Source organism: Eublepharis macularius, chromosome 6, assembly GCF_028583425.1.
Source record: "Eublepharis macularius isolate TG4126 chromosome 6, MPM_Emac_v1.0, whole genome shotgun sequence".
Lineage (NCBI taxonomy): Eukaryota > Metazoa > Chordata > Lepidosauria > Squamata > Eublepharidae > Eublepharis > Eublepharis macularius.
Genome location: NC_072795.1, coordinates 130,330,556 through 130,344,026, shown reverse-complemented (window position 1 = coordinate 130,344,026; position 13,471 = coordinate 130,330,556). Strand labels below are relative to the sequence as shown.

Below are 13,471 nucleotides of genomic sequence, written 5' to 3'. Positions count from 1 at the left end.
CAGGAAAGGGACAAGGTGTTTAAGCTCTTAACTTTAAGACAGTTTCACTATTCAGAACTAGAGGACTTAGCCGTGTTAGTCTGTAGGAGCAAAATAGTAAAGAGTCCAGTAGCACCTTTAAGACTAACCAACTTTATTGTAGCATAAGCTTTTGAGAACCACAGCTCTCTCTGTCAGATGCATGCATCTGATGAAGAGAGCTGTGGTTCTCAAAAGCTTATGCTACAATAAAGTTGATTAGTCTTAAAGGTGCTACTGGACTCTTTATTTTGCAACTATTCAGAACTCTGACCACTTTATTAGCATTTTAAAAGGGGGAAAAGCGCATTCTTGAGGCTGCATCTTTTCTCCTTTTAACTACTGCAAACAAAGCTGTTTTTGACTAGTGACGCTGAATGGAGGGTGAAGGGTTTAACCCAGCTCTCCTGGCCACATAAGTCTGTGTGGTGGTGGAAAGTGCCTTCAGGTCACAGTTGACTTATGGCGACCCCCGGTAGAGTTTTCGTGGCAGGAGACTAATGGAGGTGGTTTGCCATTGCCTGCCTCTGCAACCCTGGTCTTCGTTGGAGGTCTCCCATCCAATTACTAACCAAGGCCGACCCTGCTTAGTCTTAGTTTCTGAGATCTGATGAGATCAGGCTCACTTGTGCTATCCAGGTCAGGGCACAGGAGTCTATAACAGGTATTTTATGGTCAGACCAAGATGGGTGACCTTCATTGCTTCTCTTTGGGCCATGAGCCAGATTCTTCAGAAACCCTGCTCTGGACATTGTTACAGGAAATTTACCCTTGAAAATACTGCCCTGAACTCCCCGCACCTCTAGGTAAAGAGAGAGCAAAACATGAAGGCCTCTGCCTACTGTCCCAGGACTGCCAAGTGAGGAAACAGAGCCGCTGTGATCCCTGCCCATTGAAATTGGATCGGTGGCACCCCGTAGTAGATGCCAGTCATATAGATGTAATGCAAGCATATCCTCCTCGTCGCCAGGGAGAGGCTGCTTATTTTCCTTGAGCAATGCTTTCCACATGCTTCAGGCAACTTTTTTTAGAAAGGCCCTTCTGTCCCCTTTTTTTCCTGCTACCATCTCTCTCTTTCTGTGGTGTGACTCTTTCTGCAGGCTCCGTGTGGATCTGCTGAAATAGTTGGTGCCTGCATGATGTCAGAGTGAGATGAATGTCAGGCATGCTTGGTGGGGAGGTGGCTGGTTGTCAAGCAGGCAAGTGACAGAATGACATGACTCAGACATCCTTGGCTAATTAAAGCCCAGCAGTAGGAGGAGTAGCATATTTAAGGGGGTTAGAGGAGCAGGAAGAAGCCTCTTCAATCTACTTTTTCCTGTGCTTCAGCCAAGAGGGAGACCGAACCACACCCTGCTTAGATTAGTTGGCACTCTCACCTCTGTGGTTAAAAGGGGGGGGGGCGAACATGGCACCTCTGACGGAAAAGACTGACCAAAGGTAAGGATGCAAACTGTCTTGTCTGGAGTAAAGTGCTAGCTGCTTCATCTTCTGGTGTTGGGTTTAGCTCCATGCATCCTTAACCGGCTTGTGTTGCATTATTTAATTTCTAGTTCTGGTTTGTTGTGACAAAGCAGTTCCTTTTTTAAAAAAAAATGACTTCATGTTCTGTTAGGATTAGTAAACGGTGTGGTCAAGATGGATGTGTGTGTGGAATTTCAGATGTTCACATGGGGGGGGTGCTGCTGCTGTTGAGGTGTATTGCCCCCTCCTGCCCTCACCTCAGGGCCAATAGGAAAATGAGAGGGGAGCGGAAATGACATTGCACCATGTGTCGACATCACTTCCAGGTGAAAACCCAAATGTGACATCAGTGCATCTAGAAATTTTAACGCCATAGAGAACAGTAGGGTTTCTAGAGTGTCTACCGATGCACTTACGTATGGAGTTTTGCCTGGATGTGACACTGATGTAAAATCACATCACAAAAAAAGACACAAATTTCACATCAGCTCATCGCCAGGCTCCCAAAGCTCCTGGGCTTACTAGGAGGTGGCCTGGCATTCCTGAGTAAACCCAGTTAAAATCTTTTGCCCTGAACTCATTACGTAGCTTCAGGCAAGCTTTCCCCCCGCCCCCCCCCCGCCAACCCCATTGCAGTATTTATTATATTTCTATTCCGCCCCCCCCCCTATGAACGGCGATAACAATATTGACTGAGCAAGGCTGTAAAGGTTACAGCAACACAGTGTATATGAAGTGTTTAATTGCTGCTTGGTGAGTTTTCTTTGCCTGGCCTTCTGCAATTAAGCCGCCCTCCTGAAGCTATATTGTCTGTAAAGAGATACTGTTGGACAAGGATCTTGCTAAGTGGGAAAGCTTCCCTTGCAAGCCATTCCCCATCCAGCTCATTTCCTTCTGCATGTGCAGCTGTGCTCCTTCTGGACCTGCCATTCAAAATGTTTCCACTGCTGCTGTAGCCCTGTGAAATCTGATTTAGGGTGTAGCCCAGTGGGAAGTGCAAGCTCCATTCCAGTCTATTCATTTGAATGGGCTGGTGCAAGAGAATTTCCACCCGGGGGGGGGGGGGCTTTTTATGATGTTTTCTTAAGTGTGCGTCTGAACAGGTAAAGCGTGAATGAGATCAAGGCCCGGCAGCTGTACTTGCCTGATGGATTTGTTCACAGATATCTGAGATTGTCCTCCTGTAGATGGTGAGAAACAGACCTAGGCTTGTTGTGATGTGATGTGTAAAATAGCAACCTGGAAAATCTTGAAGCACTTAAAGCATCTCGGAGCAAATGTTTAAAGAGGCACTGTGGCTATTTCCAGAATTCAGTTCAACAACTTCTGCTTTCTTGGACACAAATAGTTTGCATCCTTGTGACAAACAACGTCTTTCATTTTCTCTGAGCCTGGTACACAGCTGATATTTAAATGCATATTAAGTTATTAACCTGTTTGTGTGCACCAGTAATTAAGCCTGCTTTCATTGATTAACTAGAGATCTGTCATATAGTCAATTCATATTACAGGTGACACTCATTTTATCTCTTGTTGCCCTGGGAAGCGAACCTCATGGAAGCACCGTGTGCTGAGTTTAGAATATTCAGGAGAGCACTGCTGCCTATTCATGTCCCACTGAACACAGGGATACTTACTTCCAAGTGAATGTGCGTAGGGCTGGGCTACAGGGACACCTGGTCGGATGTAACCTGGAGAATGGGCACCAAGTGCCATGGACAGGGCTTTTTTCTGAGAAAAGGGGTGGTGGAACGCAGTGGGTTGCCCTCGGGGAAAATGGTTACATGGCCAGTGGCCCCACCCCCTGATCTCCAGGCAGAGGGGAGTTTAGATTGCCCTCCGTGCTGGCAATCTAAACGCGCTGGCATGTGACCATTTTCAAGAGGTTCTGGAACGCCATTCCACCGCATTCCAGCTGAAAAAAAGCCCTGGCCATGGAATTGATTGATATTTAAGTTCACTATTAAAATGATATTTTTTCTTTATTGTGGAACGATTGAGCACAATTTAAGATAGTTAACAACTAGCTGGATTTCAGCTTATTCAGAGGTTTAGTGAGAGTAGCAGGCCAGGCGGGGTTGCTCTTCTCATTAGGCCTCTATGGGCATGGAAAGGACTTTCATGAGGCCTGCACTATGCCCTTCCACTCGCTGCTTGTGAGTGCTTTGTCACCTCTGCTCCTAGCAGCATATGCTACCTAATGCTCAGGGGTCATTTCATAGAAAAAGAGCTGCAGGAACTCATTAGCATAACTCATTAGCATATGCCACGCCCCTTGACATCACCAGAAATGTGTCATTAGCATAACTGATTTGCACGTGCCACACCCCCTGACCTCACCTATCCTGGCTGTTTTGGACCCAATCCTGGCCATTCAGGACTGAAATTGGGCCCAAAATGGCAAAAAGGGGCTGAAAATGGCTGAAAAGGGGCCCAAAACGGTCAGAATTGGGCAGCTGCTGAGTGGGAGAGTGATCCACAACCTGTCAGAGGCCCAATCCTGGCCGTTTTGGGACCAGTCCTGGCCATTTTGGGCCCAAGCCAAGCCAAAACGGGCCCAAAACGGCCAAAAATCAGATGGGCGGGGCCACCTGACATGTGATCTCTTTGGAGAACTGCTGGAACTGCTTTCCTGCACATTCCCCCTCAACATGAGCCCTGCTAATGCTGCTGGGGAACTGCGTGTGGGTGGCCAACGTAGCATCAGCATTCCTGGTGGCCAATGGCAGTGGTATTCCTAGCTGCACCCACCACCCAGCACCATCAGGGAAAGGGTGTGCAGGCAGTGTGGGCAGCTGTGACTGCAGGCATTGGGAGAGCTTGCAAGTGGGCAAAGAAAGGATACACATTCAGGTGGGAGCACGTGGGCGGGAGTACAAGAATGGGAGCCTAGTAATGGGCATGGGGTCCCCTGCACACTCTCAACACAGAGCCCCCCCCCAATCTGGAACCAATACTAACGGGCCATTCCTGATTAGTTTTGTGAGATCTGATGAGGATAGCCTGGGTCAATGAGAAATAACAAACAGAATTTTGTGGCAGCTTAAAGAGTTAACACTGTTATTGTTGCACAGGCTTTTGCAGGGCTGAATCTGCTTTGCCAGATGCATGAAGTGAAGTTTATGTAAGATTTTTATACATAGAGAGAAGTTAGACAATTACTGTAAACAATGTGTAAAAAAAGTTTGTGACATTTCTACGCAAAACTCAAAAATATGCTGATAAGTACACTGGCTGTTTGCAGCTGCTGCAGTAGTGATAACAAATTATTTATGTTAAGCAATTCAATACTTACAGAGAGTTAAGAAAACTTTAGGGCCTGTTAAACGCCTATCTATTACTACCAAATGGATTGATTTGGGGAGACCGGAATAGAGCATAAAGGCCTCATTCAGATAATAATTTATTTTTAATTTTCCAGAATAGCTTGATTCTGTAGAAATAAAATAAAAAGAGGTAATTAATTTGAAACGCCTGCTGACCACACAGAAACCATCATAAAAGAGTTGGAATGGGTGTTGATTTGATTTGGAGCATGAGAAAGCTTGTAAAAGATTGCCACCATGTGGCAAGACGCATGCAAAATAAAAGAAGTGAAATGAATGTTCTTCCCTGGACTAAGAACACATAAAAGCTTAATAGAAAAGAAAACATTTAGGGTTTGTTTGGAAAGGATTTGAAGGAGGTGTTTGGTTGAAAAAGTTGTACGACCTGACAAACACAGACCCCCAAGGTGACCAGACTTCTATGTAAAATAGTAGAGTCGAGTACACCTTTAAGACTAACCAACTTTATTTGTAGCATAAGCTTTTGAGAACCACAGCTCTCTTCGTCAGATGCATGTGATACATCTGACGAAAAGAGCTGTGGTTTTTGAAAGCTTATGCTACAATACAGTTGATTAGTCTTAAAGGTGTACTCGACTCTTTACTATTGGAGAGCCAGTTTGGTGTAGTGGTTAAGAGCATGAGACTCTGATCTAGGGAACCAGGTTTGATTCCCCAGTTCTCCAATTGAAGCCAGCTGGATGACCTTGGGTCAGTCACAGCTTCTAGGAGCTCTCTCAGCCTCACCAGCCTCACAGGGTGTTTTGTTGTGAGGATAATAATGACATACTTTGTAAACTACTCTGAGTGGGCATTAAGTTGTCCTGAAGAGTGGTATATAAATCTATCATCATCATCATCATCATTATTTTGCAAATACAGACTAACACAACTAACTCCGCTGGATGTGAGGGCCAAACTACAAGTGACGAATGACACAGGTTGGACGCTTGTCAGCTTCCCTCAAGTTTTGGCGGGAAATGTAGGCAGCTTGGCGGAATGTTGGACAAGTGACAGTTGAAAAGTCCGTTGGACAGCCGTCGGAGAGCCAAGCTGCAAGACCAGGATGCCTACATTCCCCATCAAAACTTGAGGGAAGCTGACTAGTGTCCAACCTGTGTCAGGCGTCACTTGTAGCTTGGCCCTAAGAGTCTCTATAGAGGAGACATCTTACACAAAGACTTCTATGTGGAGCCATCAGCACAAGTGTAGCCACAGTGATTTGTGAGGTCCCTCTCAGCTTGGCTCAGGAAAAATACTGACATTCTTACATATTCACTCGAAAAGAAGGCAACTCTGAACGTAAGATGATCTCCCCCCCCCCCAAATATTATACAAGTAAAAGAACTTTTTACTGGACATAGCTATACAAATTGTATGCAAATGTAAGTCTCCCCCCACCCCAGTCTTGCATTGGAGTAAAAAATCCTAGACTTGCATTGCAGTAAATACTGTAATACCACAAAAGCACCGTAAGACAAGGGGTAAAGGCGCTACTGGGTATTCCGTCCCCACTCATGGAAGCATCTTTTTGCCTAGGAGCGGGGAGGAAGCTGCAAAACAGCGCGACAGTGGAGGGCACAACAAATTTGACAGTTTATTAAATAAAAAAGACAGTTATGGTTGTTCAAAGAAAAAAAGCTTTTTAACCTATTTTATTTTTTTATTAGAATGTTTGTGCCCTGTTTTCCCCCACATAGTCTGGAAACAGTGTCTCTACAGGAAGGTTGTTTTCTGCACAGGCTGGATTTCCTGAGGAGAAAGAAAATTTCTAGAGAAGACAGCCTTTGTGGACTAAACAGTGAGAAGGGCTGCCATCTTCTGGCAAGGGCTATTTGCTCTGCAGTGTTCATGTGTTTTCTCCTGGTGCTGATGGACTTGCCATGCATCCCACCTCACCAAGAATTAACATAGTCTACCTACCATAATCCAGAGACAGCGACTAGATCAGGGGTCCCCAACGTGGTGCCCGTGGGCACAGTTGTGTCCGCCAATACCTTTCCTTGCACCCACCAAGTGTTTTTAGAAAGTGTGTGGGGCTGTGCAGAATTTTAAAAACATTGCTTTGGTAGAAGCTGCTTCTACCGCTCAAGAATCTTCGTTTTGTGACTGAAGGTAAGCTGTGGTAGCCATTTTGTGCCTGGCTCCATCTCCTGCCGTGGCCATTTTGTGGCAGCCATTTTGTTGCTGTGCCCACCACACTGTGTCAGAATTCCAAATGTGCCCTCAGGTTCAAAAAGGTTGGGGACCCCTGGTCTCAATTTTCCTGGAGTTCTTGAGTTAGAGCCTGGAGACGAAAGAGACTGATTTCTTCCTTCACCTCTGCTTTATTTTTTTCCCATCCTTTTGTTCAAAATGCTCAGTTCAATTTCCCTGTTGTTTTCACCTTCAAATACATCTTATGTCTAAGGTTTTTTAATGGGACAGCACTGCAAATATAAAGACTGAAAGGATTACCTGAATAAATCTTAGAATGAAAAGAAATGATGGGTTAGTTGGTCTGCCATAGAATTTGACGGCACACATTGCTTTAGACATTGCAGATTTCCTAAATATACTTGATTTAAAATGATAGTTTAGACTAAGAGAAAAAGAGAGAGATTAGGTGATAATCCTGTGGGCGGCACTCTTGGTCTTCTTCTGTAACTGTAGTTCTAGACCTGAATCCTCTTAGAAAGCGGATGTCATTCTTGAACGTTTAGGATTTGAGTCATTTCTGTTGAAGTTCTGTATGTAACTGATGTGGTAGTGTCAGAGACTTTTCCAATAGACTCTTATTTTAGTATCTTATGTTACCAACTTATTTAGAGCCAAAAAGATGTATGATTTCCACTGAATTAAAATCACATTATATGCAAAGGGCAGTTTCAAAAGGTTTAAAGTGCCCTCCTGCCTCTTTGAAGAAATGGAATTTGCAGTAAGAAATTCCCTTTTATTGCCAGATAATCCATTTGGGGGCTAAAATGGTTTTTAAAAAGATTTTGTCACAATGCACCATAATCTTTGTCCTCCTTGCTCCACTCTTACACGTAGCATAGGTATTTTTAAAATTAAAAAGGTTAAAAAAAGTATATTAATCTAATTGCTTAAGTGCCTAAACTTCATGTGGGAATCTTCACATTGAACACAGAAATAGAACTCCTGAAGTGAAGTCTGTAAGTGTGTGTGCTTTTTATTTTGTCTGCACAACTCTAATGACTTTTTATTCCTCGTTTGCTGACCTCCCTCCACGACCCACTGAGTACAGCTTCCTCTTACATCCTATGAGGCCAAGAGTCATTGCAGAATACTTTCAGACTTCCGGGAGGGGCTGGAGCAGTTGGACTCCTTTCAGTCCAGGAATAGCTCTGTATTGTTCATCCATAGGCTGGAGAGAGAACGGTAGATCTATCGTGGCCCACACTGTTTTCTCCTGGTTGTAAAATACCAAAAGAAGAAGCTGAGAGTAATCACACGTCCCCTGGATAAACTTACAATGAGAGCCAAGCTACAAGTGATGCCTGACACAGGTTGGACACTTGTCAGCTTCCCTCAAGTTTTGATGGGAAATGTAGGCATCCTGGTCTTGCAGCTGTAATGGAGAGCCAAGCTGTTAAACCAGGACGCCTACATTTCCCATCAAAACTTGAGGGAAGCTGACAAATGTCCAACCTGTGTTAGGCATCACTTGTAGCTTTGCTCTGAGATGAGAAGGGAGGGAATGGCCTTGAGGATAAAAGTTGGGTGCTCAGTAAAACAAGAGGCAGGTTTCAGCCAGACTTGAGCATCCCTGTGTGCCTTCTCCTCCTCAACGTATCACATATCACAGACTGCCAGTCTACTATCAGCTGATCTGGGTGAAGATGGCAGACTCCTTGGATGTTTTAGCTACTAGATTCCTCACATGTTTCTCTCACTAACACTCATTACTTTATTATGCGCCTATGTTTTTACGAGTTTACATGTTTATTTAATTATTTTAAATATTTTCAGGGCTTTTTTTCAGCGAGAACACGATGGAATGGAGTTCTGGCACCTCTTAAAAATGGCCATATGGCCAGTGGCCCCGCCCCCTGATCTCCAGACAGAGGGGAGTTTAGATTGCCCTCTGCGCCACCGAGTGGTGTGGAGGGCAATCTAAACTACCCTCTTTCTGGAGATCAGGGGCAGGGACACCAGCCATGTGGCCATTTTTGCTGAGGGCAATTTAAACTTTAAAAAACACCCCCCCCCTTGTTCCAGCTGACTCAAAGTGACGTCATTGTGCGGTCCTGAGTTCCACCACTGAGTTCCACCACTTCTTTTCCCAGAAAAAAGCCCTGAATATTTTATATATGTTTGTATTTTAAACACAATATATATTTTGTATCTTAAACACCGTTTTAATGGTTGAAAGGTTTGCTGCCTTGGGAACCCTGAGTCAGGTGGAAAGGCAGCATAGAAATGTCTATGCTTTAAAAATCACTGATTTATTTTAAAGCATAGAAATATTTAAAATAAATCAGTAATTTTGTTCCAGAAGTAGTATTTCTTTTTGTCTCACATTTGATTTTCGTGTGTCTCATTCTCCTCTGAGGACAAAAATAGTAGTATAATAACATTTGATTTATATACCGCCCTTCAGAACAACTTAACACCCACTCAGAGCAGTTTACAAAGTGTGTTATTATTATCCCCACAACAAACACCCTGTGAAATGGGTGGGGCTGAGAGAGCTCTGAGAGAGCTGGGACTGACCCAAGGTCATCCAACTGGCTTCAAGTGGAGGAGTGGGGAATCAAACTCCGTTCTCCAAATTAGAATCCTGCGTTCTTAACCACTACATCAAACTGGCTCTCCAGTTACTTAAAATCGCTTAACATTAGGTTACAAACCTTTAAAATTGTAAACAAATGGTACTTACCACCACTTGATTTCCATCACTATAAGTGCAGGGTTGTGATGCAAATGGTACTTTTGTCTACTGTTGGTAGTCCTGTTGTAAAATACAAACCTATTGGAGGAAGATTTTAGATTACATTACAAAAATAACAGATTATATCGTACCACTCAATCCAGAAATCATTTTATTAAATCTGTGGATTAATTCCTCAGTTCTGCCACTGAGGAGAAACTTAATTTCATTATTACTATTTGTAGCCAAATCATTATTAGCACAACACTGGAAATCAGAGAACATTCCAATAAACACAGTGGATCCAGAAAATCTGGGACATTGCGATAATGGATAAAATATCTGAGCAACTAATAATGAATGATAATAATTTTTTTGAGAAATGGTTTCCTTTTTTGATCATGAAACAAACTACGCTTCTTCTCATACCTCTTTGCCAAAAGAAATTTAGATTTTGTATTTTACTAGCTCGCACTAATTCAACTCTTTGCTTCTTAAGTACTACCATTGTTAAACTGAATTTATAATCATCTGTTACTGAAATTATATTTGTTGATTAAGGTATTATATGTAAAAAAATTGGAAAATAAAAAAAGTTTTTTAAAAAGATGCCTTTTGCATAGATCTAAGAGCCAAAACACACGTTAAGAAATACCTAGGTTCAGCACGTGTTCTCTTACCTCAAGGTTTGCCAGGATCTGTAGGCGTCCTGGAAGCTTAAAGTTTAGCATTTACAGAGCAGCAGAGAGGGAAATACAGGCGCCTGTATTTCCCTTCCCCTTCCTGCTGCTCTGTAAATGCTAAACTTGTTCTCTTACCTCAAAGTTTGCTTGGATCTGTAGGCATCCTGGAAGCTTAAAGTGCCTGCATCCATCCTTGTAATTCCAAGAAACCCCATCTTGAGGTTGGTTACTCCAGTCACCATTGGTAACTGTTTTCTCTCATGCAAATTGCAAAATTAATTTCACTATGATACGCTTTGGATATGTGGGTATGTTTGTGTGCATGTGCCCACAGTGAGGGGAGGTTGGGTGGAGTGAGGCATGGGGCACTCTCACAGTGTTTCCCATCTTTCATTTATTTATTTATTTCATTTCCTATCTTTCATTTAGACAGGGCCAGAACTTGGATGTGCAAAGGCCAAGTCTCTCTGCCACTATGACTTCTGGTAAGTGGTGTCTCTTGTCTTCATGCTCTTGTCATAGATCCAGAGGAGTTAGCCGTGTTAATCTGTAGTTGCAAAATGGTAGAGTAGCACCTTTAAGACTTACCAACTTTATTGTAGCATAAGCTTTCGAGAACCACAGCTCTCTTCATCAGATGCATCGTCAGCTTTTGAGAACCACAGCTCTCTTCATCAGATATAGATTTAGGCTATCACGAAGGGGGGAGGGGAGTATAAACAGCTAAACTGCAAAATATTACTCCTCTCCCTCTCCTTAATTACTTATACCCAAAATTTTATACTTAACATTCTACATTCAATACTGTCGTTTTCATTTTATATTCAACATTTTTAAAACCTTAGTTTTATAATTAGTTTTTGTCCATATTAATTATTCTTAATTTCCAAGTACATAATCAAAGAAATCTCGATTTTTCCTGAAATTCCAGTGTTGGTCTGTTACGCATATAAGAAGTTAGTTGAGCCATAGATGCGTATGCATGAATGGGCTCTCCTTTTTTAATAGAAGCCATTTCCCAAAGTTGCTGTGTGACTACGGGGATCATGGTTGGCTCCATAGAGAACTTGTGAAAGAACTAACATTTAGAGTGATCCAAAGAAAGCAAAAGGAGAGGAAGGGGATGAGGGGGGGTTGGGCAATAAACAAGGGTAGAATCTCTGTTCATTCCAGTTCTGTATGCTTAGGTTTCCTTTAGTCAAGGAGTGGAACTAACAATGCAATCCGAAGCAGAGTTAAAACCTTCTAAATTCATTGAAGTCAATGGGCTTGAACGGTGTAACTCGGCTTAGAATTGTCATGTTACTGGTAGAGTATTTTGAGTTACCAGTTTGTAGAAAAGCCAAGCTATTATCCCTAGCCTCAGCCCTTTTACTTTAGTTGGACAGGAAGTCACTGCCTCACTCAACAGCCTTTGCCCTTTTAAAAAAGCTGGGAAGATCAGCCAGTATCACACGTATAAAATAATGTCCTCATGTGTTATGTTCAGGGCTTTTTTCTGGGAAAAGAGGAGGTGGAACTCAGTGGGTTGCCCTCGGAGAAAATGGTCACATGGCTGGTGGCCTCGCCCCCTGATCTCCAGACAGAGGGGAGTTTAGATTGCCCTCCGCGCCGCTCCAGCGGCGCGGAGGGCAATCTAAACTCCCCTCTGTCTGGAGATCAGGGGGTGGGGCCACCAGCCATGTGACCATTTTCAAGAGGTTCCGGAACTCTGTTCCACTGTGTTCCTGCTGAAAAAAAGCCCTGGTTATGTTCAAGTATAGAAATGGCTGTAGTTCTGTTGTTTTTCTCCTGACCCACCCACCCACCTCTGGTAACTGGGAGATGTTATAAAAAAGTTATTTCATCCTGTTCTGTCTCCAGCGAGTGAAATCTCTTGGTAATCTTGCTGTACTTGTGGATGCAATATAAGAATATGATACTGAAAGTTTCTGGTGTTCTTCCAGAACATGAAGACGTTGACACGGGAAGCACTGTGGTGAATGGATTAGTACCAAGCAGCAATGGACAAGAGAGAGGTATGTGGAATAAACACGGGATAGTTACCTGTGTAACTGTCTGCTGTACTGGACCGTTATAGAATATTGCTGTTTTTAACTTGGCGCTAAACTACAGGAGATGAATTACACGAGGACGCACACATGAAGGGAGTCACAGTGTTAGCCAGGAAGCTGAGTTTTAAAAGACAGACTAGAAGGCTCTGTCAATTTCCCCTCTCTACAGAGCCAGCAAAGATCCCTCCTCAGAGGGTTTGTTAATTTCCTCTTCTCCTCTGGAAGGCTCTGTCAGTTTTACCTCCCCTTCTAGTAGGCAAAGAGGATATAAACAAACCCTCTGAGGAGGGATCTTTGCTGGCTCTGTAGAGAGGGGAAATTGACAGAGCCTTCCGATCTCTTTTAGAACTAAGCTTCCCGGCTAACATTGTGACTCCTTTCACGTGTGTGTCCTCATGAAATTTGTCTCTTGTAATTTAGCTCTTGCAGCTTTGGTCAGTTTCCTGATGGGAAAGTTCATCAAAACTGGGCTTCTGCAGAATAAAAACTATTCAAATAAAATTTCAAGGGCACAACAACAGTGGCTAAAGTTGGTAGACCAGGTTGTCTTCATATTTACCTCCAAATTAGGTTTGGCAAATGGCCCATCACAGACCCGTCATTCAGCTTGCTCCGAGCCAATCAGAACACCTGCCAGCAGAGTTAGTCAGAGGTGAGCCCTTGCTAGGAAAGGACCTCCTTGGTTGGCCCTTGTTGTGCCTGGAGTGAAGTTAGTCTCCTCCTCCATGGCACCTAGTACTACAGTATGGAAGGCTGACCTGTAGCGTGGGACCCACAAGGATCACAGATAGCAGGGGTTCGGCTGGCTGGTTTGCTTGCTTTGTTTAATAGATAAGCATGCTCAGAGCAGTTATACACCATAAAACATAAAAGCAATTCCACTTAAAACAATTTATTTCAAAACCTGCAGTTTACAACAGCGACCAGGGAGATCCTTCTATCCATCTTAGTCACTGTCTTCCATTAGCAAGTGAAGACTTTTCTGTTTGGTCTGGTATACCTTTCTTGTTTGCTGTTAATTGCTAGTACATATGTATACATATGTATGTATAC

At 43.3% G+C, this 13,471-nt stretch overlaps 1 protein-coding gene across 5 annotated transcripts in view; it reads left to right on the top strand.

Moving 5' to 3' along the window:
* Nucleotides 1-1,335: 1,335 nt before the first annotated feature.
* The window catches only part of SORBS1 (sorbin and SH3 domain containing 1), a 115,726-nt gene continuing 103,590 nt past the window's right edge, over nucleotides 1,336-13,471 (top strand). For all 5 annotated transcript variants that reach the window (XM_054984096.1, XM_054984092.1, XM_054984095.1 and 2 more), the window contains exons 1-3: nucleotides 1,336-1,458; nucleotides 10,794-10,849; nucleotides 12,311-12,382. In XM_054984096.1, coding sequence (XP_054840071.1) covers nucleotides 1,427-1,458; nucleotides 10,794-10,849; nucleotides 12,311-12,382 — 160 coding nt within the window. In that variant the 5' untranslated portion in view covers nucleotides 1,336-1,426. The remainder of the gene's footprint in view (nucleotides 1,459-10,793; nucleotides 10,850-12,310; nucleotides 12,383-13,471) is intronic.